General features: G+C 42.5%; 1 protein-coding gene across 22 annotated transcripts in view; it reads left to right on the top strand.

Moving 5' to 3' along the window:
- Window positions 1-27,344, top strand: part of SP140 (SP140 nuclear body protein) — a 66,494-nt gene extending 39,150 nt beyond the window's left edge. For 18 of the 22 annotated variants that reach the window (XM_058702093.1, XM_058702100.1, XM_058702048.1 and 15 more), the window contains 18 exons: window positions 824-904; window positions 2,277-2,360; window positions 2,760-2,840; window positions 5,691-5,777; window positions 5,995-6,111; window positions 6,920-6,973; window positions 9,699-9,764; window positions 11,477-11,557; window positions 14,666-14,740; window positions 15,961-16,065; window positions 18,162-18,307; window positions 19,379-19,426; window positions 22,227-22,268; window positions 24,454-24,569; window positions 25,272-25,377; window positions 25,682-25,759; window positions 25,970-26,113; window positions 26,890-27,344. In XM_058702093.1, the coding sequence (XP_058558076.1) occupies window positions 824-904; window positions 2,277-2,360; window positions 2,760-2,840; window positions 5,691-5,777; window positions 5,995-6,111; window positions 6,920-6,973; window positions 9,699-9,764; window positions 11,477-11,557; window positions 14,666-14,740; window positions 15,961-16,065; window positions 18,162-18,307; window positions 19,379-19,426; window positions 22,227-22,268; window positions 24,454-24,569; window positions 25,272-25,377; window positions 25,682-25,759; window positions 25,970-26,113; window positions 26,890-26,997 (1,619 nt within the window). In that variant the 3' untranslated portion in view covers window positions 26,998-27,344. Of the gene's footprint in view, window positions 1-823; window positions 905-2,276; window positions 2,361-2,759; window positions 2,841-5,690; window positions 5,778-5,994; window positions 6,112-6,919; window positions 6,974-9,698; window positions 9,765-11,476; window positions 11,558-14,665; window positions 14,741-15,960; window positions 16,066-18,161; window positions 18,308-19,378; window positions 19,427-22,226; window positions 22,269-24,453; window positions 24,570-25,271; window positions 25,378-25,564; window positions 25,760-25,969; window positions 26,114-26,889 lie in introns of those variants that run through there. The other 4 variants (XR_009254509.1, XM_058702059.1, XM_058701994.1 and 1 more) reach the window with 4 other exon arrangements.
- Window positions 27,345-27,466: the final 122 nt, after the last annotated feature.

The raw sequence follows: 27,466 nt of genomic DNA, 5'->3' as shown, positions 1-27,466 counted from the left end.
CTCATTCAAGGGAACACGAATGTCCCATTTCCTCTTGCTCCCATCCCACCCATTTTCTCCACTTTAGCATGATTGTTATTTGCAAGATGTCAGTCAGATCATATTATTTTCCCATATAAACACAGTGAGATTTGTTGCCTTAGAATTAAATCAGTTGTCCTTCCTGTGATTTCCTGTGTCTCCCCTTCACTGTAGGGTGCCACCCTATTTCTTCTGCCTCATCGCTAATGATAGTGTAAATATTTTTAGCGATTGTGATATTCTGATCTTTCTTTTATATGTGGGCCTTTGAGCAACTTTTCTGGGTGTTTGGTGGTGTTGTCTTGGCCTAGTCTGCTCCATAACCCATCCCGTGATCGGGTCCTATTGCACTATGTTAGGGATGCCTCTCTTGATGGCCAGCACAAGGAAGGGAGTAAGAAGAGAATGAGTGACATAAAGACACTAATGAGTATCAGGGACACAAGAGACAAAGACAGAAGCAGAAGAGACAGAAACACAGAGAAGCACGGGAGACACTGGTAGCAGGAGACAAGGGCAGAGACAGAAGTAGTGAGCAGGGGCAATGGGAAAGGGGAAGAAGTGAGAGAGAATTAGATGTACACAAAGGAAGATGGTAGATGGTCCTCAGGCTCTGATGATAGTGACAAGATCAAGTTAACCTGCAGGCCAGGTGAGCCCAGATGTGGACCAGATGGTTTGGGATGGGGACAGTTCTGCCTAGCAGATACCTGAGTGTCCATGTCTTCATTATGAGTTTTCTCACCGTGATCTCCCCTGGTTGTGTACTGAAATGGCTGGCGGGTTTCATTCCTTCCTGCAGAGCATGGCCATGCCATCTGGGACATCAGTGATGAAGAAGAGCCTCAGGAAGTCTTGAGCTCCCCATCAGCATGTGGGCCAGGTAAGAAAGGGATGGCCAGCTCTGGGCTGTAGGGTATCAGGTGGCTGCATTCAGAGCTGAGAAACATGGCCTTTATTGTTGGAATAGATGCATTCCCTCTTAATGCTATAGTAGATAAATACTGGGAAGACAGCATCTTTTTCCTTCATACTCTTTAGGTCTATTTATACAAAAGACTCAATATTGTGATTTTAACCCCTGCCCACCCCTTATTTTCTTTTTTTTTTTTTTTTTTTTTTTTGGGACAGACAGAGACAGAGCTTGAACGGGGGAGGGGCAGAGAGAGAGGGAGACACAGAATTGGAAACAGGCTCCAGGCTCCGAGCCATCAGCCCATAGCCTGACGCGGGGCTCGAACTCACGGACCGCGAGATCGTGACCTGGCTGAAGTCGGACGCTTAACCGACTGCGCCACCCAGGCGCCCCCACCCCTTATTTTCTATAAAGAATTAAAACTATGTATTTATCTAGTGCTTAATATTATTATTATATTGTCATAACCTTGGGTAGGCCACAGAAAAATGTGGTTCTGAGATCTGCTTTCCAGGAGGAAAGACCAAGGGCTCTCCAGCCCAAATTACAGTTTTTGTCACATATCTGTCATCAGGTTTTGGATTATGTTGCACTTTTTTCTTTTCAAAGGACTTGAGCAAGCGAGATTTCCTCAGAAAACTTTAGGACTTAGCTAGGGAAACTGTGGCTATTCTTCCTTAGAGATAAGACATGGAAGCACAGACAAAGGATACTTGTTCTTTCCCCCCAAAGATCAAGTAGGAGGAAGAGCAAAGACCTGTGCCCTGAGCATCTCATTGCAGGTAGTGGCTGTGTGAGGCTAGCAGGGGTCAATGTGGTGGACACACATAAGAGTCCAAAGGGATACCTGTGGCTCCTAAGGGGACCAGAACAAGGCCTAATGCAGAGAGAGAGACTTCCACTTCACTAATAAAGAATGCCACGAGGGAGGGGAAGAAGTCAAGAGAGACAGTGACAGAAGGAATGAATCCTGCTATGGGGATTAGAGAGACCTAGAAGAGCAGAGCTAGGAGGAATAAGAAAAGAAAAGATCAAGGTCACCATTGAGGAAAAAATGATGGAAAAGTAAAGAGATAGAAGTCAGGGGAATGGAGCCCACAAAATCAAAGATGCATAAATATTCTCCTAGTGCAGAAGCAGAAATGTTTGGAGGCAGATCTATGGGAAGGAAACAGAAGCAGAGAGCAGGAGAGTTAGGTGATGGAGATGGAAACAGAGGCAGAGCAGGGCTCTGTTGGATCTCAGATGGGGTCCTTGAAGCAGATGTCCCTTTTCCCAAAGGGCAGTTCACCTGTGCTCTGAAAATCTTGGCTTGCTTCCTTTCCTTGTTTCCCTTCAGGGTCCTGTGATCCTGAATCTCCTCAAATGACCAGTGAAGAAGCACCAGAGAAGGTGCCCAGCCAAGTACTATATGATGGGGAAGGTGATTATAATTTCAATTCCCATTTCACTGAGTCTTTGTTTCTCTGTCTGCAAGTAAGAAAATCTCCCCTTACTTCTCCCCACCTCCACTGTTCCCCTTCACTTACCCATACAGAAGAAATGTGTAGAGCCAAGTGAAAAGGATCAAAAATAGAGAATTAGGTGTATGGGATGGGAGGGAGATGGGTGACCATTCTCAGCCTCTGGTGATAGTGGCATGAGCTATGTCAACTCCCAGCTCAGGTGAACTCAAAGGCAAGAGGGTATGAGGGCAGGGACATTCCCACCTGGAAGATACTTGAGCCTCCTTGGTGGTCTGTTTTCTCAGGATGAGTTTTTCTACTATGGTTTCCATTGGTTCTATGCCAGATTTGCTAATGGATTTTATTCTATTCAACAGAAAGTAGCAGTGACTGTTTAGAGATGTATTATGAAGAAGACCCCCAGGAAGACTGGAGCTCACTGCCAGAAAGCGAATCATGTAAGGAAGGGCAAATGGCAGGATTCCCTCCCTTTTTAATGGCTGAATAATATTCCAGTGTGTGTGTGTGTGTGTGTGTGTGTGTGTGTGTGTGTGTGTGTGTATCCACCACATTTTCTTTATCCATTCATCTGTTGATGGACACTTAGGTTGTTTCCATGTCTTGGTTATTGTAAACAATAATGCAATGAACATGGAGGCACAGATATCTCCTTGACATAGTTATTTTGTTTCCTTTGGATATATACCCAGAAGTGAAATGGCTGGATGATAATGGTGGTTCTATTTTTAATGTTTTGAGGCTCTCATACTGTCCTTCATATTGGCTGTACCACATTACAGTCCTACCAACGGTGCACCAAGCTTCCTTATTTCCATATCCTCACCAGCATTGATGATCTCATGTCTTGATAATCTCTTTTTCTTAATATCGACTCCGCCATATAGCATAACCTAATAATAGGGGTAATATCTCATGATATTCACAGTTCCTGTGATCAGGGAAGTGGATCCAAGGGGACACTGAGAATTAGAAAAGATTATAGTAATTGCATTAGGCACTACAGAGAAGTGAGATATACCTACCTTGCTGATTGCTTGCAAATCTTGAGTTATGCATAGTGTAGATGTACTAATGTTCACATCAATTATAAACTGATTATGTGTAGAGGCACCTGGGTGGTTCAGTCAGTTGAGCTTCCGACTTTGACTCAGGTCATGATCTCACAGTTCGTGAGTTCAAGCCCTGTGTTGGGCTCTGTGCTGACAGCTCAGAGCCTGGAGCCTGTTTCTGATTCTGTGTCTCCCTCTCTCTCTGCCCCTCCCCTGCTCACACTCTGTCTCTCAAAAATAAATAAACATTAAAAAATTTAAAAAAAACATAAATTGATAATGCTTAGGAGAATTTTCTAGGAATTCTAAAGTTATTCTTTTCTTTAGTACACTTAATCTGGTAGTTTGATTTGCAGAATATATCTCTACCTATTAAATTTACAGGGATTTTTTTTTAAGAAAAGGAAGAAACTATTAGATGATGGTCTGAAAGTAGCAGTAAGTGGTTGGGACATGGGAACTTTCGGTCATCTCTCTCTCTTTTGTAGAAATACTATCAGGGGCGCCTGGGTGGCCCAGTCAGTTAAGCATCAGACTCTTGATCTTGGCTCAGGTCATGATCTCCCAATTTGTGAGTCAAGCCCCCCATCTGGCTCTGTGCTGACAGTGCTGAGTCTGCTTGGGATTCTCTCCATCTGTCTCTGCTCATCCCCCACTAGCACTCTCCCTCTATCTCAATAAATAAATAAACATTAAAAAAATACTATCAAATGCACTGTTTACTCTTGACATGCCCAAAGTTCCCAGTGAAACATAAAGTCATCTTTTGTGAAATTTTGCCATTTACTAAGATAAGTGCAAGAATCATTCTGCAGGTACAAAGAAGAAGTAGAGTTCTGTCAGTGGAAGACTGTGGCTTTGGCCAAGATACACCTATGACAAATAGCAACAAAGATACTATATGCAGTCATTAGTGCAAATGGTGTCCTGCAAGTGAATGTGGTATTGGGTTCATCCAGAGAGCAAAGACTACAATGGGGACATAGGGTCGATTACATGATAATAGTTGACCTCAGATTATGATTTACTTTCAAAAATTGACAAGAGGTTTTGGTGGGGGACTCAAGACCAAGAGTGACCAAATATATTTGCACAAATTGGCTACTGTCTAATAGACCCACATCTGTTAATTAGCTTTGGATAGGGGACTTATCAGGTCTATGCCTCCATCTGTTTGCTTTGGATCACTTTCTTCTAACATTCAAGAAGCACAAGAAAATCAGGAGCAAACACACATAAGATAAGACTTTTGAAAAATAGACAAAAGTGAGAGTAAGTGAAACAGTGGAAGAATAAAAACATTACCAGAATATTTGCTAACTGCTGTACCTCCAAACCAAAATGTCTAACTACTTTGCATCTAATTGCATACACATCTTTAAACAATAAAATTAATTCAGAAGTAAGAACTCAGTGAAACAAGTCAGAGCTCAAGTCACTGTTGAGATGGATTGATGAGGAAGACCATCTGAATTGGGCACAAGAGGCTGTGGATTTACACCTATTGATCCACGGGTCCCACAGGAGATCCCTAAACAAGACTCTTCAGGATGGTCTTGGTGGGAACTCCATTTTTGAAGGGCTAGACCATCATACAACATCTGAAGTTAAAAGAGGGATTTATTGCTTGCTGAGCAAGGCACATGGTGGAAGCAGGTACTGTACTTACAGGACACAATTTTTTTAAAAAGAAAATCGCTTTTATTAGAGTTTTGGGAAGGCTGTAGTTCAGCGGCTACAGACTTTTAGAACCAGGGAGAGTTTACAACTAGGTTATCATTTAGTCATAGACTCTGGCTTTCTGGAGAGTGGCTGTTGTTGATGATTGGCTGATTTTCAGAAGTGTAAAGCTGTCACTAATTGCCTGGCTTTAAATGTGGTTTGTGATGTAAATAGTGATTGGCCAAATGGGATGAGTTTAAAACTCATTCTGGTAATTACTTTTTACAATTTTCAAAGAACAGTTGGTTTTTTTCCTGGAAGGATAGGATCTTTTTATTTTACTCTTAGAGCTACAGATAGAAATGTAAGAGTAGAGAAAGCAGAATGAGGTACAAAAGATAGGAAAAACATGGCTTTGGCAGCTCTTGGTTGTGATTATGGGAGCAGGAATAGTCTTTTCCCAGAAAGCAGCTCATTCTAACTCAGAATATCAGGGTGCAACATGAAAGCACCAAGAACTCTTCCTTAATCACTGTCTCAGGATCCGCAAACTGTAATTTTCTTGCTTCTCTTTAGCATATGGTGAACTAGAAGCTGTCCAAATAAATAGTGAGGAAGAATTAGAAGAGCTTACTTCCAGCCTACTACCCTATGATGGACAAGGTAATTATGACTTAAAGAATAATAAAACCAGAAACAGAAGCTGACAAAGAGAAAAAGACAAGGAAGGGAAAAGCAAGACTTAAAGGAAGGGCCAGAGATGGGTAGGGCCAATGAAAGGTTTTGGAGGAAGAAGTAGAGAAGTAGAGATCCAGAAGGGTACAGAAAAGGGGATCACCGGGGTAAATAAAAGTCTTCATACATCACAATTTTGGCCCAGGAGCAGAGCCACCAGCACATGGAAATGAGAAGTGTACCTGTGTTATGTGCTTCTCAAAAGATGTGCCAGAAGGTCCAGAAGCAAGCATTGCAGACAGCGAAGCATGTGCCATGATAGGTAAAGCCACCTGTGGGTGTGGGATGGGCATGACTCTATGGGCACCACAGACCCAAGTAGGATGGTGTCAGGTGTTCTGGCCCATCCCAGTATCTTGTTCCCTGCTTTGCTTGACCTGACCCCTTTGGCAACAATAGAGAGGCAAGAGATTATTATAAAGTCATGTTTAACAAGATGGTCCCTGCTGATTATGCATGAATGATGTGGTGGAAATATGCTCTTAAAGATGGCAGTATCTCATTGACTACATTAGTCTTAATCATAAAGGCTTGTATTTATACAGTGATTTCCACCCTGTCACAGCCAATCTCCTGTGGAGCCCAAGAAAGCCAACCATACTTCTGCTAGTAGATAATAGTGTCATTTTGTCACAACCTTAGAAAACTCTCAAAAGACAACTGATCGTGCCACTTAATTGCCATGAGGAAAGACTATTCTTGACCTAGCATATATTTTTGATGGATGCCCTCTAGCATGTCACTGGTTTACAGAGTGATTTCCTATACATGTTTGGACATAAGATTTTATTTAATCCTCACAAAAATCTTAAGACCTAGACAAACATCTCTGAGTAGACTGAAGTACATAGGTATTTAAGAGTGTTTTTCCAATTACTATTGAGAAATAAAGGAAGGCTCATTCTGGACTCCTTCTAAAGTCAGTAGGTTTTTAGTCCCTTTAGAAGGAAGAGAGAAATGATAAACCCAAACATCTTTGTAAATTCAAACCTTCTGCAGTTTGAGTAATCCTAACATTGGTAACTTTTATTGATTAATTTCTGTTTCCTCACCCTCACCTGTGATTCTAGATACTGTGGATCTTAGAAACAACCCTACTTCGGGAAAACTCAAGAGGAAAAGAAGTAAGCGTGCATAAGATTTTACTTGCTTTTGATGTTAGAAATGAGTTTTTTAATGCTAGCATTATTATTACTTACAATAATGAGAGATAATAATAGGATGTCTGTTTAAAGATGTCCATATCTTAATTGCTGAAATTTGTAATCTGTTATCTGACCTGGCAAAAGAGATTTTACAGGTATAATTAAGCTAAGGACCTCGAAAGGTGAGATTATTCTGGATTATCTGGGTACACTCAATATAATGGAATAGGCTTTGAAACATGGAAGGTTGTCCCTGGCTGTTGGGGTAGAAGGGTGGCTATGGAAGATAGTCACAGAGAGATGCCATGTTGCTGGCTGGAGGAGGAGGAAGATGGAGGAAAGGAGACAAGAATATGGATGACCTCTGGACACTAGGAAAGTCAAGGAAATGTATTCTACTCTAAAGCCTCCAGAAAGGAATGAAGGTCTACTGGAACCTTGATTTTAGCCCAGAGAGACTCTTGTCAGGCTTCTAATTGACATAACTGTGAAATAATAGTTTTGTGTTGTTTAAAGCCACTAAATTTGTAGCCTAAGCTATAGTTTACCATGTTTGCATAAGGAGGCAAGTGAATGCTTGGTTTTCACAGAAAAAGGGCAATCCCATGGGCACACGTGGTGGCCCTGGAAGGGAAATGTTTGCAGTTGTTGAGGAACATACATCAGCCAGGGGAAGATGGACAGTGCCTCCAACGTGGGCCCCTAGCCAGCTATAAACCTTAGACTTCCCAGTTCCATTTGTTGCATTAAGTCCTTGATTTGGGGGAAGGGTTTGGCTGGGGGGAACTTCCTGAGGACAGTCCATCTAATCTGTCCTCTTTGTCCATCATACCAACCAAGTGGCATCTGTCTCCCTTCCCCAATGACTGAGAGTGGAGGTGGGGATGATGTCCAGAGGGATCTTGCACAGAATGTGCAGAAGTTGGGGCCTGTCTCTGTTTTCTCGTGTCTGATGCAGAATGCCAGACTCAGCATCTCTGTGGTAAGAGGCATGTACCAGGGTGGTTTCTCTCTGGTGGTAGGTTCGGGATAGTTCTGCAAGGCAGATGTCATTAATGTTCCTCCTTCCTCCATTCTTACTAGGGTTTCCCAGGTTCCCTCTTCAGATGCCTGGATTTTTGCTCTTCCTTTACTGCCACAAAATCTGTGTGTACCATTCAGGTGGCTGGAACTTCATCTTCCTTTCCAAATCATCTCCTATTCCCACTCAGACCCTTTATCCAGATGGCCAGAAACAAGTGGAGTTAAGGCATTTGCATAAAATGTAATCAGAATTAAATCTGAATCCCCTGGGCTCTCTGAAGGCTGTGCCTTCTAGGCTGGTAGGGGAAACGATGAGGCATCGTCTCCAGGAACAGGCAGAACAGAATCCTGAATTTTCAGAATTGGTCTATCTAACACCATTAATCCTCCACTGCTTTGATCCTAATCATGATGCAGGAATGAAGCTGATCCTTTCTGGGGACAGCTGCCTTCAGTGACCAAAGATCCTTCCAGAAGTGCATGGACAGGAAAAGCTGAGGGACATAGAGTCAGACAATCTGTGCATTGGAAGTAGCTTTTTGGATAAGGGCACACCATTGCCAGACTACAAATGGTTCATGTCACTCTCATGACACCTGTGAGTTTCTAGAGTCACCATGGTGTGGCCAGAGTCAACTGGTCTGTAAGCTGAGGCATGGATGGTGTTGAGGCACCACCCATGGGCCCAAAAGGCCTCAAGGCCTGATAAGTGTGCTGGGAGCAGTTAGGGGTAAAGCCCCTTGGGATGTGGCTCTCCCCACCAAGAGACAAACTGGGCAGTTTCTGGGAGGAGTCACAAGCCTGGCATGCAGCTGTAGCCCCTACAGAGGGCTGTAAAGGGTCATGGAAAGTTGAGGTGCCAATGGGGCAAGACCCCTGAATTCTTGAACATACCATTTCCATTGGATGAGCAAGGCCCTTCCTGCCTTTAAGTCCCAGAGTGTGAGTTGACCCACCTACAAATGGAAATCTCAAGTGGGAGTTGGAAGGCCTCCTCCATGGATTGGGTCTTCACCCTTAGCAGTAAAAAGCTAGTAGTTGGCTATTGTTATTTCACAATAGTAACAAGGTACGAGCTCTGTTTACCCAGTGCCAACGGTCTCACGTGCCTGTATTTTCACATCATTCACAAGAATGCAAAACACAACACATAACCCGCTGAGGTTTCTTTACATTCTCCCGGAACTTCGAGCATTAGATGGCATGTAAGTGGGAGGATTTGGGTCACAACTGCACGTACGGAGACTGCTTAAGTCTCCACGTCAAAGCTGAGAATGCCTCTGAATCCCCAGCACAGCGGATTATCCATGACACGATCCAGCTGTGAGGAGTGTGCCTCCTTATTGCACATTTGAATGTACCAGAAAGACACTTGAAGAGGAAACATACTGCTATATACCCACAACAATGATCATTCAGGTGAAGGCACCAGCAGGAATTTATTTTCCAATTTTAGTGGGTTTTTTTTTTAATTTTCAAAGGAAGGTCATCTCCTATAGTCTCCCAAGTCCGTGCAGAATAAAGCAGAACTCTGCAATCAGCCTCACACTGCTGTGCTTGTAGTTAAGAATTTTGCCCTGTTCTGTGGCCTGTAAAAGTACATGAAAACTATCAACACATATGGCTTTGAGAATTATATTTACAGCTCTGAATGATTAACTTTATTCTCTTTTGTTCGAAGGAAAAAAGAAAGGCCATTGCTGGACAAGACATAAAAGGAAATTTCAGAGAAACATACCCCAAAAAGGTAAGCCCTTGAGCTGCTTCCTAGCAGTGGTGTCCTTAGGACATAAGCTAAGCCACTATTAACAGAGGCCTGAAAACACAGTGGCTTCCACAAAATCGTTTAGTTCTCTAACATGTAATCACCCAGAGCTAAATGATTCAGGGAGACACTGTCATCCTCAATATGTGGCTTCTCTGCTGGCTCGAGAAACTTGCATTAATTTGGTAAGATGTTCCACAGAAAGACAAATGCAAAAGCAGACTGTGTAGGTGTGTGTGCATGTGTGCATGTGGTAAAAAGCAAAAACATGTAACTATACAAATGTGTTTTTATCTGTCTACAAATTCTTATTTGTACATATTGATCTGTATGCAGAGAGACATAGATATAGGGGAAAAATCAGTAGATGTGCATCAATAAAAATATAAGCAGTAGTTGCATATATATGGTCATTGGAGTTCAGGTGTTTTTTTATTTGTGGTTTTTAAATGCACGTGTTTACATTGGAAATATTAAACACGTTCAAATTTTGCAATGAAAAAGTATTTAAATAGTAAAGAGACAGCCTTGGTGGTTTAGTCAGTTAAGCATCCAGCTCTTGATTTCAGTTCAAAGCCCACATTGGGCTCTGCACTGCCAGCACAGAGCCTGCTTGGGATTCTCTTTCTCTCTCTCTCTCTCTCTCTCTCTCTCTCTCTCTCTCTCTCTGCCATTTCCCTGCTCATGTGTACACATGTGCACACATGCTCTCTCTCTCTCAAAATAAATAAACATTTAAAAGCAAATAAATAGGAAAATATACAAAGACAAAAGCTTAGGGGAATATTGTTGAATAAGTTAATTATGGCTCTCTCTAGAATGGTGATGTTTCATACAATTTTCATTTTCTAAATTTCCAGTAGTATATATGTATTACTTATTTTTTGAATTTTATTGTACTTTTATTTGAGAGAAAGAGAGCATACATGTGGGGTGGGGGGAGAGAGACAGAGAGAAATAGAGAGTGAGAGAATCCCAAGCAGGCTCTGCACTCAACATGGAGCCCAATGCAGGGCTCAATCCCAGTACCCCAGGATCACAACCCAAGTTGAAACCAAGAGTCAGACACTCAGCTGAGTCACTCAGGCACCCCTATATGTACTACTTCTAATTGGACCCCTGAAATCTTTTATTTCAGTAGTGGTTTAAAGAACTCTTTTCTTTTAGACAATGAGAGTTAGACCTCATTTTCCATATGATGGCCAATTTTGAACCAGATCGATAGAGTAAGATTTCAGAGTCCAATTGAAAGTTATTAATTTTCACCAATCTCTATATCTGATGTTCTTCTCAATTTACATGGTTTCCCTGTTGGCGAATGTGTACAATTTTGTTGGGAAAGAAAAACAAAAGTGGTTGCATCCATTTTAAGAACACTTGTTTTCCGAATGCCAAATTTTTGGATTTAATTATCATACATTTTCATTTAGGTCTCTGTGTACATAGATAAATTCTAAACCATTTCTTTCCAAAATACAATGAAATCTTATATGTCATTTATAAGTCCTCCTAAAAGTGGAGCATGTACTAGACTTCTCTTCGAGATCCCTTACCATTAATGTGCTTTCTTGTCTGAGTGAACAGTGAAAGGGGGTTCAGAATTGAATCTGGTGTTCACTCACTCACTTGCTTTTGGTATCTCATGTCAACTCCTGTTTTGTCCAACTCTGTATCTTCCCCTGCTTATCCCCTAGAGAGCAGCAACACTCCTGGCCAGTTGGTCTCCAGTGGGAAAAAGGGGAAAATGCATCTGCGAGAACCTGCCAAGATCAAGGGTAAGATAAAGTTTGTGTCACTTACACTTGGCCTCAGGGGCAAATGCGAATTTTGCTAAGGTTTTGAGGAACATAGATCCTCCTTAATTTTTTACTAGGCAACATTACCAGTCAAATTGGAAGCTATGAAATCTAGAAAGCAACCAAACTCATTTGGAGCCAAGGTTATAAATTGCTTGCATTTATATTATAGTTTTTATTTGCCCAGGACCTAAAATCCTTTTCTTGAGTTTTATCTGCTTTTCATGGAAACTTCTTTACCTTACATCATTGGCTTATGAGAATGGCCAGACTTGGTAAATTACAAATGGAAAGCAAGTTCATTTTCTCACTGTTCTTTCAAGTCTGCCTTCTGGATGAGTTTTTCTTGTCTTGGGCATGCCTGATGGCGTTCTTTTTCCTTGTCCCAAGAGTGACATTCTCTTTCCATTAGTTGGGAATCCTTTCTGTACTACATTAAAACGTCAATGTTTTCTCCATTTCAAAGTGCTTCCCCTCCTTCAGCCTGAGCAAACGTTGGTCTGGGGCACCTGTAGTGCAGAAGTGGCACGGTCAGATTCTTCTCACATTCTCTCTTGGCTCTGCCCCCCCACCCCCAGTCAAGAGCTGCTGGTTTGGGCCCCTCCATGATTAGGGGGGACGGATGAGAGAAGAGAGATAAGAATATGGAAGTGTCTCACGTGACAGAGGCAGCTGTGAGATAACATTGGGAATGCAGGGTACACAGTCACTAGCTCTTTCCTCCACAAGATTCTTTCATCAGCTTCTCAGTGTGGTCTGGCGCCACTGCTTGACTTCTTTGGAGAGAAATGTAGACCTTCTTCTACTGCCTGGATGTGAGTGAAGAGCCAGAGCTGGGGTAACCTGTTCCCCCAATACTTTGTATGGTCACATAGGTGGTTTGGTGCATTGCCTCTGTGAATAGCTTGAAACTAAGACCATCAACTCACCCTGGTTTGCCCAGGAGAGTCCCAGGTTTGCCACTGAAAATCCTGAATCCTGGATACCCCTTAGTCCTGGGTAGACTGAGACAGTTAGTTACCCCCATTAGCACTTAGTGAATTGTTCCCAGCTATTGAAACTTCTTCTAAAACTTTGGGAAAGCAGGAAAAAATTTAAAATTCTCTCCCACTTACTATTAGAGATTAATTAATACCAAGCATAACAATTAAAAAAATAACCTTAAATTATATTCTGACTGCCATATTAGAGTTTGTGGTGGGGGATTTTATTATTAAATGGGTATTACAAACTGGGAACACAAAAAATAGTTACATCCTGTCTTGCTTAGTCAGTCTGTTTTCAAAGTAAAACACAATAGTGCTGTATTATGAATTAGTTGGTTTTAAGATCCAAATCTCCTTATGCCAAAAGCTCCACAGACTAGAATGGACTTCAATGTATTTCCTTTTTCTGCCTAAGAATATTAGGCCTTACAGGTTTGATGAAAGGTAAATCTAACAAAGCCCTAGTTCCAGGAAAGATGTAACCAGAGAGAGACAGAGAGCAAGAAAGAACTTTTTATTTGTTGGATTATTCAAGACTGTGATTAGAGTTTGAGTGCCACGCCTAGCTGGCAGTTAGGAAAAGCAAGAATAAGCTGTCTGGATCTCTTCTTACTGGGTTGTGAGCATGGGCCTTCAGGAAAGAGATGAGGGAGAGCAGCAGAGAGAGTCCATAACTACTTTGGCATCTTGGGTGGAGAGGAGGAGAGGAGGGGCCCCTTAGAGAACCATACCTGGGTAGATGACCTTCTATCACCTGGTGACCCCACTTTCTGGAGAGAGGAAGCAAGATGGGGCAAAGAGATTAATCTGCCTTTTTGAGAACCATATTTCCACCTTTTTTAGTAGTTATCCTTACCCCATGGCTAGTATTACCCAAGTCTTCCACCTTCTTATAGAAGATTCTTATAGATTGAGTTCATAAATCTTTGTAGACCCTCATTTGAACTGCTATTATCTTGGTGAAATTAAAACAGAGTGACAACTTGCCAGTCTGTAGCTTGTTTGATGTTGTGATAAGGTCTAATTATCAATATTTGTACATGGGGCCATTTTGGTCTTGAAGAAATGAAAACCCTCTCAGTAGTTGTTTAGGTTAAAGACCAGAAAGTGGAATTACTAACCAAGCAATTGGTCCATTTTAGGTTTGATTGAAAGAAAGATTCTTTTTACTTTGCTGGTCTAATATGCTTGTAACCTGCTGACATTTTACAGCACTTAGGACAGGGTAGTCTAGAAAATATTTCCTTGTGGGGTCTAAATAACCTAACCCAGTACCACCAGGTGATAGGGCATTGAACACAGAGAGGAGAAAAGGAATTTATCCTTCTGTCTGAGAAAATAAACCACATTTGCATGATAGAAAACACTGAGATGCATATCCATAGCCAAAACTTTCAAAAGGAAGAACATTCCTCGCTGCAACATCTACCAGGTCAATCCTTAATAACTGTTTGAAATTAAGATTTTAGAAGACTCAATTCTACCCAATCTTCTTAGGTTAACCTTCTTCTGGTTAGTTTCTTAGATTCTAATATCTTTGTCAAAACCCAGGTGGACAAAGCCTTTGGTTTACTATTTACTATTGCTTTCAGCACAGATGTATAAATAACTTCATTCAAGGTGATGTGGAACATGTGTCTCACCTGTGAAGCTCACCGTAGAGTTTCCCTCACAGAACTTCCATTTCTATTTCTCCGCAAGAAGAAACCTGAAATGCCTTCACTTAATTTTGTAATTTTTGTCTCAATTTTCCCTGAATATTTTAGTTTCTTTAATGGCAGTGATCATCATCTTGATTTCATATGTTTGTTGAGAAGACTAAGTCAATTAGTAGATGTACAATTGGCACCTATTAAGCACTTAACATAGTTGCTTGAGATATAAATGAAATGCTGATTTCACTTGTTTGTTTTACTAATGTGAGATATGACAAATAAAATACAAGATGAACATAAGATGACCTATCTAATTCTTGGTATCTTAAAACTAGGGATTGTGTATTTTTCTTTATCCATTAGACAGACTTTGGGGAAGTTATATTTAAATGGAAATTTTGGAAAGCACTAATACATTCAGTGATTTTATTTTTCTATTTTCTCAGGGAAAAAGAGAGGCAGACCACCTGTTTACTCAACTCATGGTGACAGAGCCTCACGGAAAAGAGTCTGGTCAAAAGGTAAAGAAGAAAAGGGGAATAACTTCAGTAACTAAACAGCTATTTTCCTGTGCTCTGTGATTTTAGCAATAAACCCACTTCCCTAACTGCTTTGCAGCTTTAGTAGCTGTTGAGAGTTGTATACAATTTGAGTCATTTTCAAACTATGTCAGGGAGAGAAAGAAGATAATCCCATAAACAAGTAACTTGGTGACCAGGACTTGCAGGTCCAGGGGCCACTACAGGAATGCTGTCCCCACTGAACTGACAACTTCCAAGCTGGAAATTGTCTGTTGCCATACAACCCACAAATTATTTAGCTGACCCTTCTCTTGCTACATCAAGAGTCACAGGTTGCACACCAGCCAAGAGTAGTGGTCAGTAGTAGTCTGTGTCTTTCTCTACTTTTGACTGTGTGGGCTTAGGCCTGTCACTTGACTTCTTTTGCCTCAGTTTCTTCATCTGTAAAGCAAGAGAGTGAATTAGGCCAACGCTCTTGTTCATTGCAGTTCTGATAGTCTACCTGGATCAAAACTGGACCATGGACAGCCCCCACCTCCCATCTTGGCTCTAAAACATTGGCTGGAAGGACAGCATCAGCTACACATCCTCCTTGAGTTAGTTCATTTGAAGACTTTTCACCCCTGATTTTGTGGAGTCGGGTTTCCAGCTGCCTTTCCTCATGCGGTGTGCAGATTATTCTAGAGTTTCCTGAGTTCCTCTTTTAGCTATGGAGAAAGCTGATGTGAGAGAGAAATGAAGCAAAGCAGAGAACAAGACTAGAAGGCAGACGTCATCTCCATTAGGTTAGCCTGTCATTCATTACCCTCCCTCTGCTCAGTCAGATCTCAATCAAGAAGGCGTTAGTGTAGTCTGCTACTTTGTCTCCGGTTACCTAACTGCAGTAAAATAGTGTGGCTGGACAGCTCCCTTCAGAACATGGCAGCTGTTGTGGGTTTCAATGTCATAGAAGAACCAACAAGGTTGAAATGATTGAGAATAAGGCAGTTTTCTTGAAGCCTGATTTCTCTGAAAAAGCATTCTGTTTTGTGTGGGATTTGAGGGGCAAGATAAAGGTAGACATTTTGTCGTTATGTATCAAAAATGCCACATAGAAGAAAGACTTTGACTCTAGACATTTGTGGAATAGATTTCTCCAAGCACCTCTATATCTTTATAGGAACAAAATCAACAAGATTAATTTGCACAATGAAGTAGAATGAAGAAATCTTCTCTTTCAGGGTCAAGAAGCCACACAGATTCTATGGTGGATTTTCGCTCTCAAATACTTCCTGTGACTTGTGGTGAGGTGAAGGGGATGTTATATAAGAAGAAACTGAAACAAGGTGGGTTCCAGGTCTACTTTGATTTGCAGTATGTGAATTACCCATGTCAATTGCACAGGTCGAGGTATTGAGGCTGAAGTTTGGCTCAAGGGAAAGAGGAAGGGATCCCTAAGATGCTATGTTTACACCTTCAGAAATCATACATATTAGGTGCTCACTCCCACATCGAAGTGTCCATGGGGGTGCCCAAAGAACCAAAAAGAAGTAAATCAGAATTAAAAGGGAGAAGCCCTCAACCTCGACCTTCATATCCTCTCTCCCTTCTGGATGATCACCACCAGGGCAAGGTGTTGATGTGGTGAAAAGAGCACAGAATTTAGAATCAGAAGCCTGAACCCCAGCCACACCTATACCAGGAGGGCCTGATTTATCTGAGTAGAGAGTGGGACCTTTCTGAGCTTTAGATGAAATGTTTCTCATCTAAAAAGGGGGATAATAATTAAAAACCTACCTCACAGTGTAGCTCTGAGGAATTAATTTATGTAATTGATGTAAAATACTTAAATAGCTTGACTGAGATACAATCCCATATCGTACAGTTTCCCACCCAGAGTATACAATTCAGTGTTGAACTTTGTTTGCATTTTCCCAGGATTGTTCAGCCATCACCACAACCTAATCTCAGAACATTTGTGTCTGTCCCCGACTAAAGCAAATGTCATATCTATTTGCAGTCAGTACGCGTTCCCAGTTCATCCCACTGTCAAGCCCTAAGCGGCCACTGATCTATTTTCTGCTTAATAAATTGGCTTATTCTGGGTATTTCATATAAACAGAATTATTTACTATGTGCCCTTTTCTGGTTGAGCACTTTCACTTTAACATGATGTTTTCAAGGTTCATCTGTGTAATAGCATGTATTTGTTTTTGTTTTGTTTTTGTTTTTTTTTTTTTGCCAAATAATACATTTCATGGTATGAATACACCATACACATCATTCATTCATCACTTTGGGTTGTTTCCACTCTTTAGCTATTATGACCAATGCTGTTTTGAATATTCATGTATAAAGTTTTGTGTCAACAAGTGTTTTCAGTTCTTTTGGTTATAGACCAGGAGTACAACCACTAGTTCATAGGGTAAAGCTATATTTAATTTATTGAGAAAGCACCAAAATGTTTTGCACAGTGACTGCACTATTTTATATTCCCACCAGCGATGTATGAGGGCACCAATTTTTCTACTTCCTTGCCACCACTTGTTAGTGTCTGACTTTTTTTTTATTATGACCATCCCAGTGGGTGTGGAGTGGTATCTCATTGTGATTTTGATGTGTGTTTTTCTAATGACTGAGAAATGCTGTATAGCATATGATTATCTTTTACGCATAGCTTAATTTTCCACTGGGTAACACTTCACAATTATTTTTTTAACATTTATTTATTTATTTATTTAGAGAGAGCACAAGCAGGGGAGGGGCAGAAAGAACAAGAGACAGAAATCCAAGCAGGCTCCGCACCATCAGTGCAGAGCCCAATGTGGGGCTCGAACCCATGAATTGTGAGATCATGACGTAAGCCAAGATCAAGAGTCAGATGCTCAACCAACTGAGCCACTAGGTGCCTCCCTAATTATTTTTATTATCGGCTATCCGTGATTTGGGGGATGGGAAAATATCTGCTCAATAATGCCATTATATTGGATAAAAAATGTTGTAACAAAGGCTACAGATATTGGGTGGTGCCATTCTGAGCTCAGTCTCAACTTGAGGTTCTGCCTCCACATTGCCCCCAAGGGCTGTTGGAGACTCTGGTCTGTTCTCTTTCCCCAGCAAATTGAGATCCTCTCACCCTTCAGGTTCACTTGCTTTTCCTTTGTAGATGATTTTGAAATACTTATAAAAGATTGATTTTGATGGTAATCATCACCTTGTTGTTGCATGAGGTTTAAAAAATGTTGCCCCAAGGCAGGAAATCTCCTTTGAGGGGACTTACAGGCTAGATTTTGGGAGTCTGAAGGCTGAAAAGGAAGGTTACACTCTCCTGCTACACATCTGGAGCCCAAATTGGGTGGCTCCAGATGCACTGTGGTAGGAGCCCATCATTGGAGTTCTGAAGACACAGAGGGCTCAGAATCAACTTACCCTGGTCTTACAGGAGGATCCTTGGTGAGATCTATACAGAGTGAGGATGGAAAATGGTTCACCCCCAGGGAGTTTGAAATCAGAGGAGGCTACGCAAGATCAAAGAACTGGAAGCTGAGTGTGCGCTGTGGTAGGAGGCCTCTACGATGGCTGATGGAGGTATTCCAGGGACTGGAGCAGATGGACTTTCCATGTTGTATGGTCATTATTTGCTCACCACCTTTTTGTTGAGTTATAGATAAAACCTGATGCCCCTGAGTTTATCCACTTACCCAGGAAGAGATGCCCCACATTCATAACCTCTGTAAAATGCCACATCAAATGCCAGAAAGGGGGCTTTGCCTGGATAGGGGCTGGAGCTGAGAGGAGAGAGAGGTTACTGTGACTCAGGTGCATGCAGACAACTTCATGTAATACACTGAAAGAAGACAGTGTACAGTCATACAAATGAAAAGAGACTACTCCAGAGAAAGAATGGCATGAAAACCAGAGCTACAACTAAAGTGGCTCTGTGGGTTGGGGTAGACAGGTTGTGTATGACAGGCATGATCCATCAATTAGAGTTGTTTATGGAGGGATTTAATATCAGCCTAAGGAGTTTAAATTCATAATATAGACAATGAAAAATCAGTGAATTCTTCTGAGATGTGAGATGACATATTTAAAGCAGTATTTTAGACAACCATGGCGCCTTGAAGTGATTTCCATCCCCTCTCTGGGATCCACGAGCCCACTACCAAGACCATTATTACACTGTTTCATAATTATCTTTCCATGTATTTACTTTTTCTCTCTAGACACCTCTAGGGTTTGCCCATCTTTGTGTTCCCAAGATTGTCCAGAGTATCTGATATCCAGTACGCATGGGATAAGTGTGTGTTGATTGAATTGCTTTGGTCAATGGACTCAGCATGAGTGGCATTGGCAGGAATGGAAAGGAAATGGGAGGTGTCAAAGAGATTGTGAAGGAAAACCTCTTAAAATTTGGGGGGAAAAAGCACATGAGAAAAAAAGTTCTAAAGATGATATTTCCGTTGCTTGAAATTCTACCATTGATAGAATTCTCGAAGAAGTACAGGTGAAGAGAGGGAGATGGTTTGTCATTTAGCCACCCTGGCTTTGAGTTGACAGTGGGACACTCAGGTAGAAATATATGGAAGAGGCTGAAAATGCCAGACTCACAAAGCAGAATCACATGTAACCACATACTTGGATCTTTTTATCTTTCAGAAAGGATTTCTACATAATCCTCTAAGAAAATATTTCAGGAAAAGAAAGGTGATTATTATGTCACTTTTTATAAGTTCTCATCACATAACTGCTATTATTATGTACAATTATATACTATTCTCAGTTGAGTTATTATACTTAGGTTTCCTCCATCTCCCCACCCTTCTTTTTGAGCATGTGACTTCAGAGTTTCTGCTTTTTTAATGTTTATTTACTTACTTGGACAGAGAGAAAGAGAGAGAGAGGAGGGGCAGAGAGAGAGGGAGAGAAAGAATCCCAAGCAGGCTCTGTGCTGTCAGCATGAAGCCCAATGCGGGGCTCAATCCCATAAACCATGAGATCATGACCTGAGCTGAAATCAAGAGTTGGTCGCTTAAACTGCCTGAGCCACCAGGCACCTCTTTTATTTATTTATTTTATTTTTAGAGAGACAGAGAGAGAGAGAGAGAGCATGAGATGGGGAGAGAGGCAGAGGGAGAGAGGGAGAGAATCTCAAGCAGTCTCCACGCTCAGTGTGGAGCCTGATGTGGGGCTTGATCCCACGACCCTGGGATCATGACTTAAGTAGAAATCCAGAGTCAGACATTCAACAGACTAGGCCACCCAGGTGCCCCTCAAACCCATATTCTAAAAAAATCATTGTTACTATTGTCTAACTTAAATGAAATCTGATGGAGCAAGTTTGTTCCTGGTGATTCAGACGACCCCTCTCTGGTAGACACATTCTGGGACATATATGAAACTGTATTATTCCACGTGACAGGTAACAAAAGGCATATTTCTTTTCTGACCCATTTCATACCCTTTCACCTTCCATTTAAATTTACACACATACATATGCAATTCTTTTCAGGGGAAATTATTTGCCGTTTTTGAAGACAGTGCTGTTGGGAAGGAAGTTTTTGGGAGATTGATGTATCATATGGGAGGGGCCAATCTGGAAAATTTTTTACTTTGATGTTACCCTTTCAGCTACAGATCTCCTTTCTATCTGAGAAAATGACTTCTCTCTCAATGGAAGAAATCTATGTAGACAACAAATAAACAGGTTAAGTGCAGTGTAGATTCAAGACAAGGTTTTTCAAGATTGGGTATGAATAAGAGCTTAGCGAGGAGCGGGAGGTGAGACATGTTATTCTTACATACTTCAGGTAGGAGTGGCCATCTGGGACTTTCACAGACTTCCAAGGTAGGTCAAGCATAGCTGGGCAATGGGTCTTCATCTTCCACTGGGAACGTGATTATCTGATGTTCTGGATTGTTTGAACTTTCGGTCCTTGGGATATTTAATCCCCTGGATTTCCTAAAGGGAAACAATTATTTGATCTCTTTGGTATTTTAAAGACCAGCATCTATATCATTCCCCAGGTGTGAAGACTTAGTTAGGGGTGTCTGGCTGGCTCAGTTGGTAGAGCATGCAACTCTTGATCTCAGGATTGTGAGTTCAAGCCCCATGTTGGTCATAGAACTTACTTAAAAAGTAAAATAAAAATAAAATTTAAAAAATAAAATAAAATAGTTACTCAATTAGATTACCCCTGTGAGCTTGCAACTTCTTATCAACAGGTTCTACCCTTATGCATGGGTGCAGCACTATTTAGCAACAAGCCTGTATATTTTGTCTCCCCATGAACTCCCCAAAGTGGCAAATCTCAGGATCCAATATTACTCCCATGAGTCCTCTGTGAGTCTCAGAACCACTTTTGCTGATAGTGCCCCTTGGCTTCTGGAAACTTAAGTATTACTCTTGAAACCATGTGATAGTTTATTGGCTCTTGACAAGGGTCACTAATCCCCTTTGGTGACAGCTGCTGTGTTGTAAAATAATATATTTCTCCAGTATATCATATTCTAATATTTCTTAAGAGATAGCAATCTCTTAAGAGATAGTAATCTCTTTTCTTAAGTTAAGCAATATTCGATTTATTTAGTCATTCAACATATAATCATCAAACCCATACTAAATGCCCAATGGCCATTAGAGATGATTGAAATAATATTCCTGACCTTGAGGATTGTTTCAACCTCAAATTCTAACATGGAAGATTAACCAAGGGGGAGGGGGACGGAAATTTTAGGTTACACAGAGAAAGGGGCAATGACATGGCCACTTCTCAGGTCATTGTCCCATGGATCATTTGTCTATGACTACTCTGTCCTGGATGGAGATAAAAGCTGCATTCCAGAGGGAAAAAAGCCAGGTCATTCTACTGCATATGCAAAAGAATTGTAAGTCTAGTGAGTGATAGTCAATTACCTCTGAAAAGTCACCCAGCTGACATCTTTTTAGGAGGAGAGAGGAGGGTGACCTTCTGGAAGAAAAGCTGCAGCACTGGGGACCTTGGGCACATTTCATCTTTAGGGCTGTGCTCTAGGAGGACTGTGAAAGGCAGTGGGATTCTCTGGGACGTTCCTATGGATTCCAGGACTCTAGGTCCTGTGGTCACTGGGGGCTCTTGGTGATGAGTTATCGGCCTGATTCTCTCATTACACCTCCTCCCAGTGGGATGATACTTTCTAAGGTAGAGAAAAATGCCTGAGAGATCCTCAAATTAGGAGAACCAGTGGAGTCTCTCCAACTCCATCTGTGGGAACCAGGACCGGACTCCCTGCATGACTTCACAAAGGCCTACCTTCGGTAGGAAATCCAGGAAACTGAACTTGCATTGGGCCCAACAGTGGTATTTTGGTACTTTTTATTCTCCAAGTAGATATGTAGGTCCATGAAACCAGGTATGAAATAGTGGGTAGACTGTGGCTTAATTCCTCAACAAATGGCTGTTAAAGAAGGGATGGATGCAATCCTTACATTCAACATTGTCATTCAATCTTTCTTTTTTTTCAACAGATAATACCAAAGTCTCACAACAATACCTTAGTTAACCCTTATGTAAGTACTATGCCTCTAACCCCAGAATAATCCAGGCCTTGTCCCTCCGTGCACTATCTGTGCCATTGCTGCATTTGACTAAAGCGTGCTCACACTCAGTTGGGGCATGTCGCTGTGTGATGAGCAGAGAACAGAAGGTGTATCACCCACACCAGGGAGATGATTCTCGACTTGGTGTCTCTGCATGAAAACATCTTTTCCTGTTTGTTTAGTAAAACCTTCCTGTTTCCTCATTTCCCTTTGAAAGTGAGTATGGGAGCTCAGAGGACAGAGCTCTAGTCCCCTGGGGCCTCTAGAACCTGGGCTGAAGTGGAAAGAGCCAGAGCTGACCTGCAGATTAGGGGTAAGGAGCAAATTTGAAAAAATAGCAGCATTTTAAAGAAGGCAATAGTGAAGGAGATGGAAAATCCCAAACAGCCACTCCAAGGTGCAGCAGAGCTGAGATCAGCCAGAAGGAACAGGCTGGGCCAAGCTGGTGAGTCCAGGGGGTAGACCTTTGTCGTGAGTCCTGCAGAGAAATGCATGCAAGGCAGGTGGGCCCTTTATGGAGGCCATGTATCCAGTCTCAAGGGGGCCACCAAGGTGCTGAACTGGTTAGGACTGAAACCATCACTGTGCAACCAATCACAGTGTGGTCCCACAGGGTTGCCGGCTATAATGTCTATCAGGATTGTGGGTGGCTACACTCTCTACACTAAATCATGCTTTGATTCCTTTCATTGCAACAAAATAGACATTTGAGGCAGAGTCACCTTTGCACGACTCCAGGGGCAGCACTCACAGAGGGTTTCCATAAGCCGTAATACTGACACAGGCCATCCAACAGAGGAGGGATAGTCAAATAGTTCTGTCCGTACTTTACCTCCAAAGCAATCCCCTAACAAGATTTAGATCTTATCCACACTGATTTTGACCCTAGGCCAACAGAGGGGGTCTTCAATCATCTAAACAACTCTCGAGTCCAGCATTTGGGTGGCTTGTTTGGGATGGATGGAGACCCTCACCCCTGTTCATAATCTTTCCAGGGGTAGATACTGTGGGCCAACGCAACATTGACTTATGATATCCCTATGCCCAATAACCAGACTTTGCTCAGGCTAAATCTCACCTTGGGCTGCATACTGAGTCACCCGAGGACCTTTGAAAAATAATATTACCTGGATTCCACTCTGTAGGAAATTCTGACTTAATAAGTCTGGGCTACGTCTTGGGCATTAGGATTGTTTGAAAGTCCCAAATGATTCTGATACACAAAATCACCTGTTTTATAATTAAAGACAATCAATGGCTATGCCCACCCAGTATCTCTGGCGTTGGGACCAGGACATTAGTATTTTAATGCCCAGATGATTTTAATGTGCAGCCGGACTAAGAAACAAAGAGCTGTATCTGTTAAAAAGTATATGTGTGGGAGATTCTTAAGCATTGTTGTATTTGTTATTTCCTTGTTCTTCCGGAAAGAGGGTCATTGCTTCCTCGAGGTGGATGATTGTAATCTATGAGTGTCTGCACCGATGAGAAGTAAAATGGCCCCATGTCTCCATGCCAGAGCAGGCTCAACCCCAGATGGAGGTGTCTTTGAGGGTTCCCTGGGACACAGAATGGGAGTTTTTGGTTAGACTCATTGGGACTAGCGCTTCGTCATACAGGGTCATTTTAAAAAACAAAAGAAATAGCTAGAACCCCGTTTACCCAATATGAGCCAAAACCAAAACTCAATAATGGTTAATGAGTGTCTTTTCATCTTTTATCACTTTCCACACTAAGGAGCTTACTCTATCTTATTACATTCTCACTATTTTGCCCTTCCATGGTTCTACTTCTTCATTGCAGCATAGGCAAATGCATTTAATACTTTATTTCAGGAACTTGTTTTATCAGCAAGGTAACAATATTATTCCAATTCCTATAAAATCATCTTGTTTTGCTACTAGTCTTCCTGTGTTCGAATCTCTGGTTTTATAGGGAGAATTTTTTTCTGGTCTGATACAGAGGCCCCTCCTCCTGGGCATCAACGCAGGCCGTGATTTCTTCTGAAGTCTACACTCCATGCCACTCCTTCACACCTCAGGGAGAAGCATAGATATGTTCATGCAGGTCCACACAAAGGCAGTGAGTTCTAGATTCCCATAGTGGTGGCCTGCCGGGGTTTCACTGGGGATGCCGACATTGATTCTCCTTCTAGCCGGGAAACTCCGATGTGTGTGAGATGTGCCGGGATGGAGGAAAGCTGTTCTGTTGTGACACCTGTTCAAGATCTTTTCATGAGGACTGTCACATCCCACCAGTGGAAACTGAGAGGTTTGTGAGATGAAGTCCCCCCACTTGGATTAGGAACCCCTCCTCCTGCCATAGGAGGAAATCCCCCTGCAGAGAGAAGGAGCAGGGCCATAGGTATGGCATCCAGCAGCATGATCCAGCTGTTTAAAGACTCTGGCAGCAGGAGGGAATACTGTTCTTTGCTGCCCTCTGGGATGCTGAGGCTGGTGGCTGGGTCCCTTGCCTACCTAGTGTTACTGTCCCTTTGAGAAGATTTTCTAGCCCTGAGCCCTGTTCATAGAGGTGGGAACACCAGCTGTTTGTGTTCTGCACTTTTTCAGAAAGGCAGGAAACATGGCCTGGTTTGTGCATTTTACCATGGGCTCCACAGGCTGATAGAAGCCTGGGCCCCAGGGCTTAAGGCTCAGTTTTGACACTCAGACGAAGCAGGCAGGGCTCCCAGCAGCTCAGATAGGGAAAGGAGGGCCCACCACTCACCCTAACCCCACCCTCCACGCACAGAGCCCCCTATTGCCACCCTCAATGGGAGAAGGGTCATGGGCACCCTTTTGCCATCCTCATGGGCTCAGGCTCCACGTGGGGGTCCTGGAGGCTCTGAGAGGGATTCCCTTCATCTCCCAGCTGTGTCCATCAACCATGTCTAAAAGGAAGACAATGACAGCTGTAGGCACAGCGGCTGTTTCCAGGGGCCTTGCCCTTGCTTACTTTTGCCTGACCTCTCAGGAACCCGTGGAGTTGCACCTTCTGCAGGATGGAGTTTTTGGAAAGGCAGCAGTGTCACGGGGAATCTGAGGTCCTGGAGAGGCAGATGCAGCCGGAGGAGCAGTTGGTGAGCTGGGTGCAAAGCCCAAGGCTTCTCCTTCCCCCTGACACCAAGAAGTCCAACAGGTCTCGAGGGAGGGGAAGGGCGCCTGAGGGAGCCTTCTCTTCCAAGCCATGTCTCGATCATGCTGAAATCATACCAGAACTGAATTGCAGAATATATAACTCACCTATTACATGTCTGTTTCTGAAAGCCAAACGTGTTTGGGGAAAGTTCCAGAAGACAGTGTTAAGTCATGCCTCTGCCTGGGCATGTGAATGGGCTCAATGTCTCCAAACTGCTGTGAATTCACAGCCACCTTCTTTTGCAGAAATGTGAGTTCCTCCTCTTGAAGGTCTATTGCCATTCAGAGAGCTCCTTTTTTTCGAAGATTCCATACTATTATTATGTAAGTAACAGCAACCAACCATGATTACAGGCCGCTGTGATGTTCAGTGACTTTCACACAGGGGGGATCTGTGATCTGAATCCCATGAGAGGGAGAGCATGAGCCGCCATTTTCTTTGTCTTGCATCTCTGCTGGAGTTCAGGAAATCCACTGGAGACAGGCATTGAACAATGCCAATAACTCTCCCATTGATATTTTTTCCCCCACCAGATTAAAGAGGTGTCTCAAAACCTAAAGGAACCCATGTGGTTGGACAAAATCAAGAAGAAGCTAAATAAACAAGGCTACCCTAGAGTAGAGGAGTTTGTGCAGGACATGCGCCTCATCTTTCGGAACCACAGGGCATCTTACAAGGTAAGAGGCGCTCTCTCTGCCTCCATTTCATTTTCTTTCCACTGACTCACTCTGCCCTCGTTTTCTGGTGCCTGGAAAATTTTACATTTCCCTCACCCTATGACAAGCCTGCACAAGAAAGAGCTCTGGACATGAGTGACTTTTCCATTTCAGGACTTAAGCTCACCACGGCAGAGTAATAGTGAATCAGAAGGTATTTCTGCAACCAGAACCCCAGGCCCCTGAGAGCTCATTCCCCTTCTCAAAGGTGACAGCTGCCCATAGAGAGCAGTGGAGTCCCACCTGCTCCAAATCCAAGGAGGAGAGAATGGCATCTTAAAGTTATATCACCCTTCTTATCTCTCCCCAGATCAACTCAACCTCTTAGAAACCCCAATTCTAGACTTCTCGCATGTGAATGGAGCGTGTAGTTTACAGGGGTTACCAGAGAGGACTAGAAGTTTCAGGGAAGCAGGATGGCTCATTGTACTTAGACTGTGCTCTTTGATGGTTTCAAAGGACATAGATGGCTTTCCTAAGTCTCACTGAAATAAACAACCCAAACAACATACGTCAGAGTCCCAAGTATGGCAGTGATTTCTCACTTCTGTCTATTTAATCAGAAATAATCATGCACATAGGAAACAAGTTGTTCTTGGCTGCTTGAATTTTTAAGCTTCACCTGGTTAATGTAACTTAGGTGTTTAAAACAAGGTCCTAAACGTTTTTGATTGCAAGGTGTCCAATAACACTGATAATGAGTATCGCTATTTTTGTCTTTATGATTTATTTTTCAGTACAATGACTTTGGCCTAATGGGACTTAGACTGGAGGCAGAGTTCGAGAAGAAATTCAAGGAAGTGTTTTCTATTGAGGAAGCAAATGAGAGGAGTTCACTGGTGTAGTGGAGGCTGTTGACACCCTGGAAAATCTCCTTTTTGGGCAGAACTTTCATGTCCCAGCTACTGTGAGGGTTGGCTGCTGATGACACTCTTCCCCAAAGTACCACCCTCTGCCAATGCCAACTTCACCTGGAGATTACACCTCTTGGGCGTGGGGGCCGGCTTCCATCTCCAAGGTGGAACCAAAGTGTAGTGATCCGTATCCCTTCACTTCCCACGAGATCAGGCTGGAGCTAGTCTCCAGCTGGTACCAATCCATGCTTGGCTTTTCCTACCACGCTATCCTGCTTCCCTCACCCCTCTTCTTCTGAGAAAATTCTCATAATAAATCACTTACTCAAGAGACTTTATCTCGGGCTCTGCTCCCAAGGAACCCAACTTAAGGTATTGGTCCTAGCAAGCAGGACTTGAGGATGGGGTTCTGATGTTAGGTCACTGTCTAGCCAGATGGTGACAAGTGGAATGTTGACAG

This window comes from Neofelis nebulosa, chromosome 2 (genome assembly GCF_028018385.1).
Source record: "Neofelis nebulosa isolate mNeoNeb1 chromosome 2, mNeoNeb1.pri, whole genome shotgun sequence".
Lineage (NCBI taxonomy): Eukaryota > Metazoa > Chordata > Mammalia > Carnivora > Felidae > Neofelis > Neofelis nebulosa.
The sequence above is the reverse complement of the archived record's forward strand: the minus strand, read 5'-3'. Positions and strand labels throughout refer to the sequence as shown.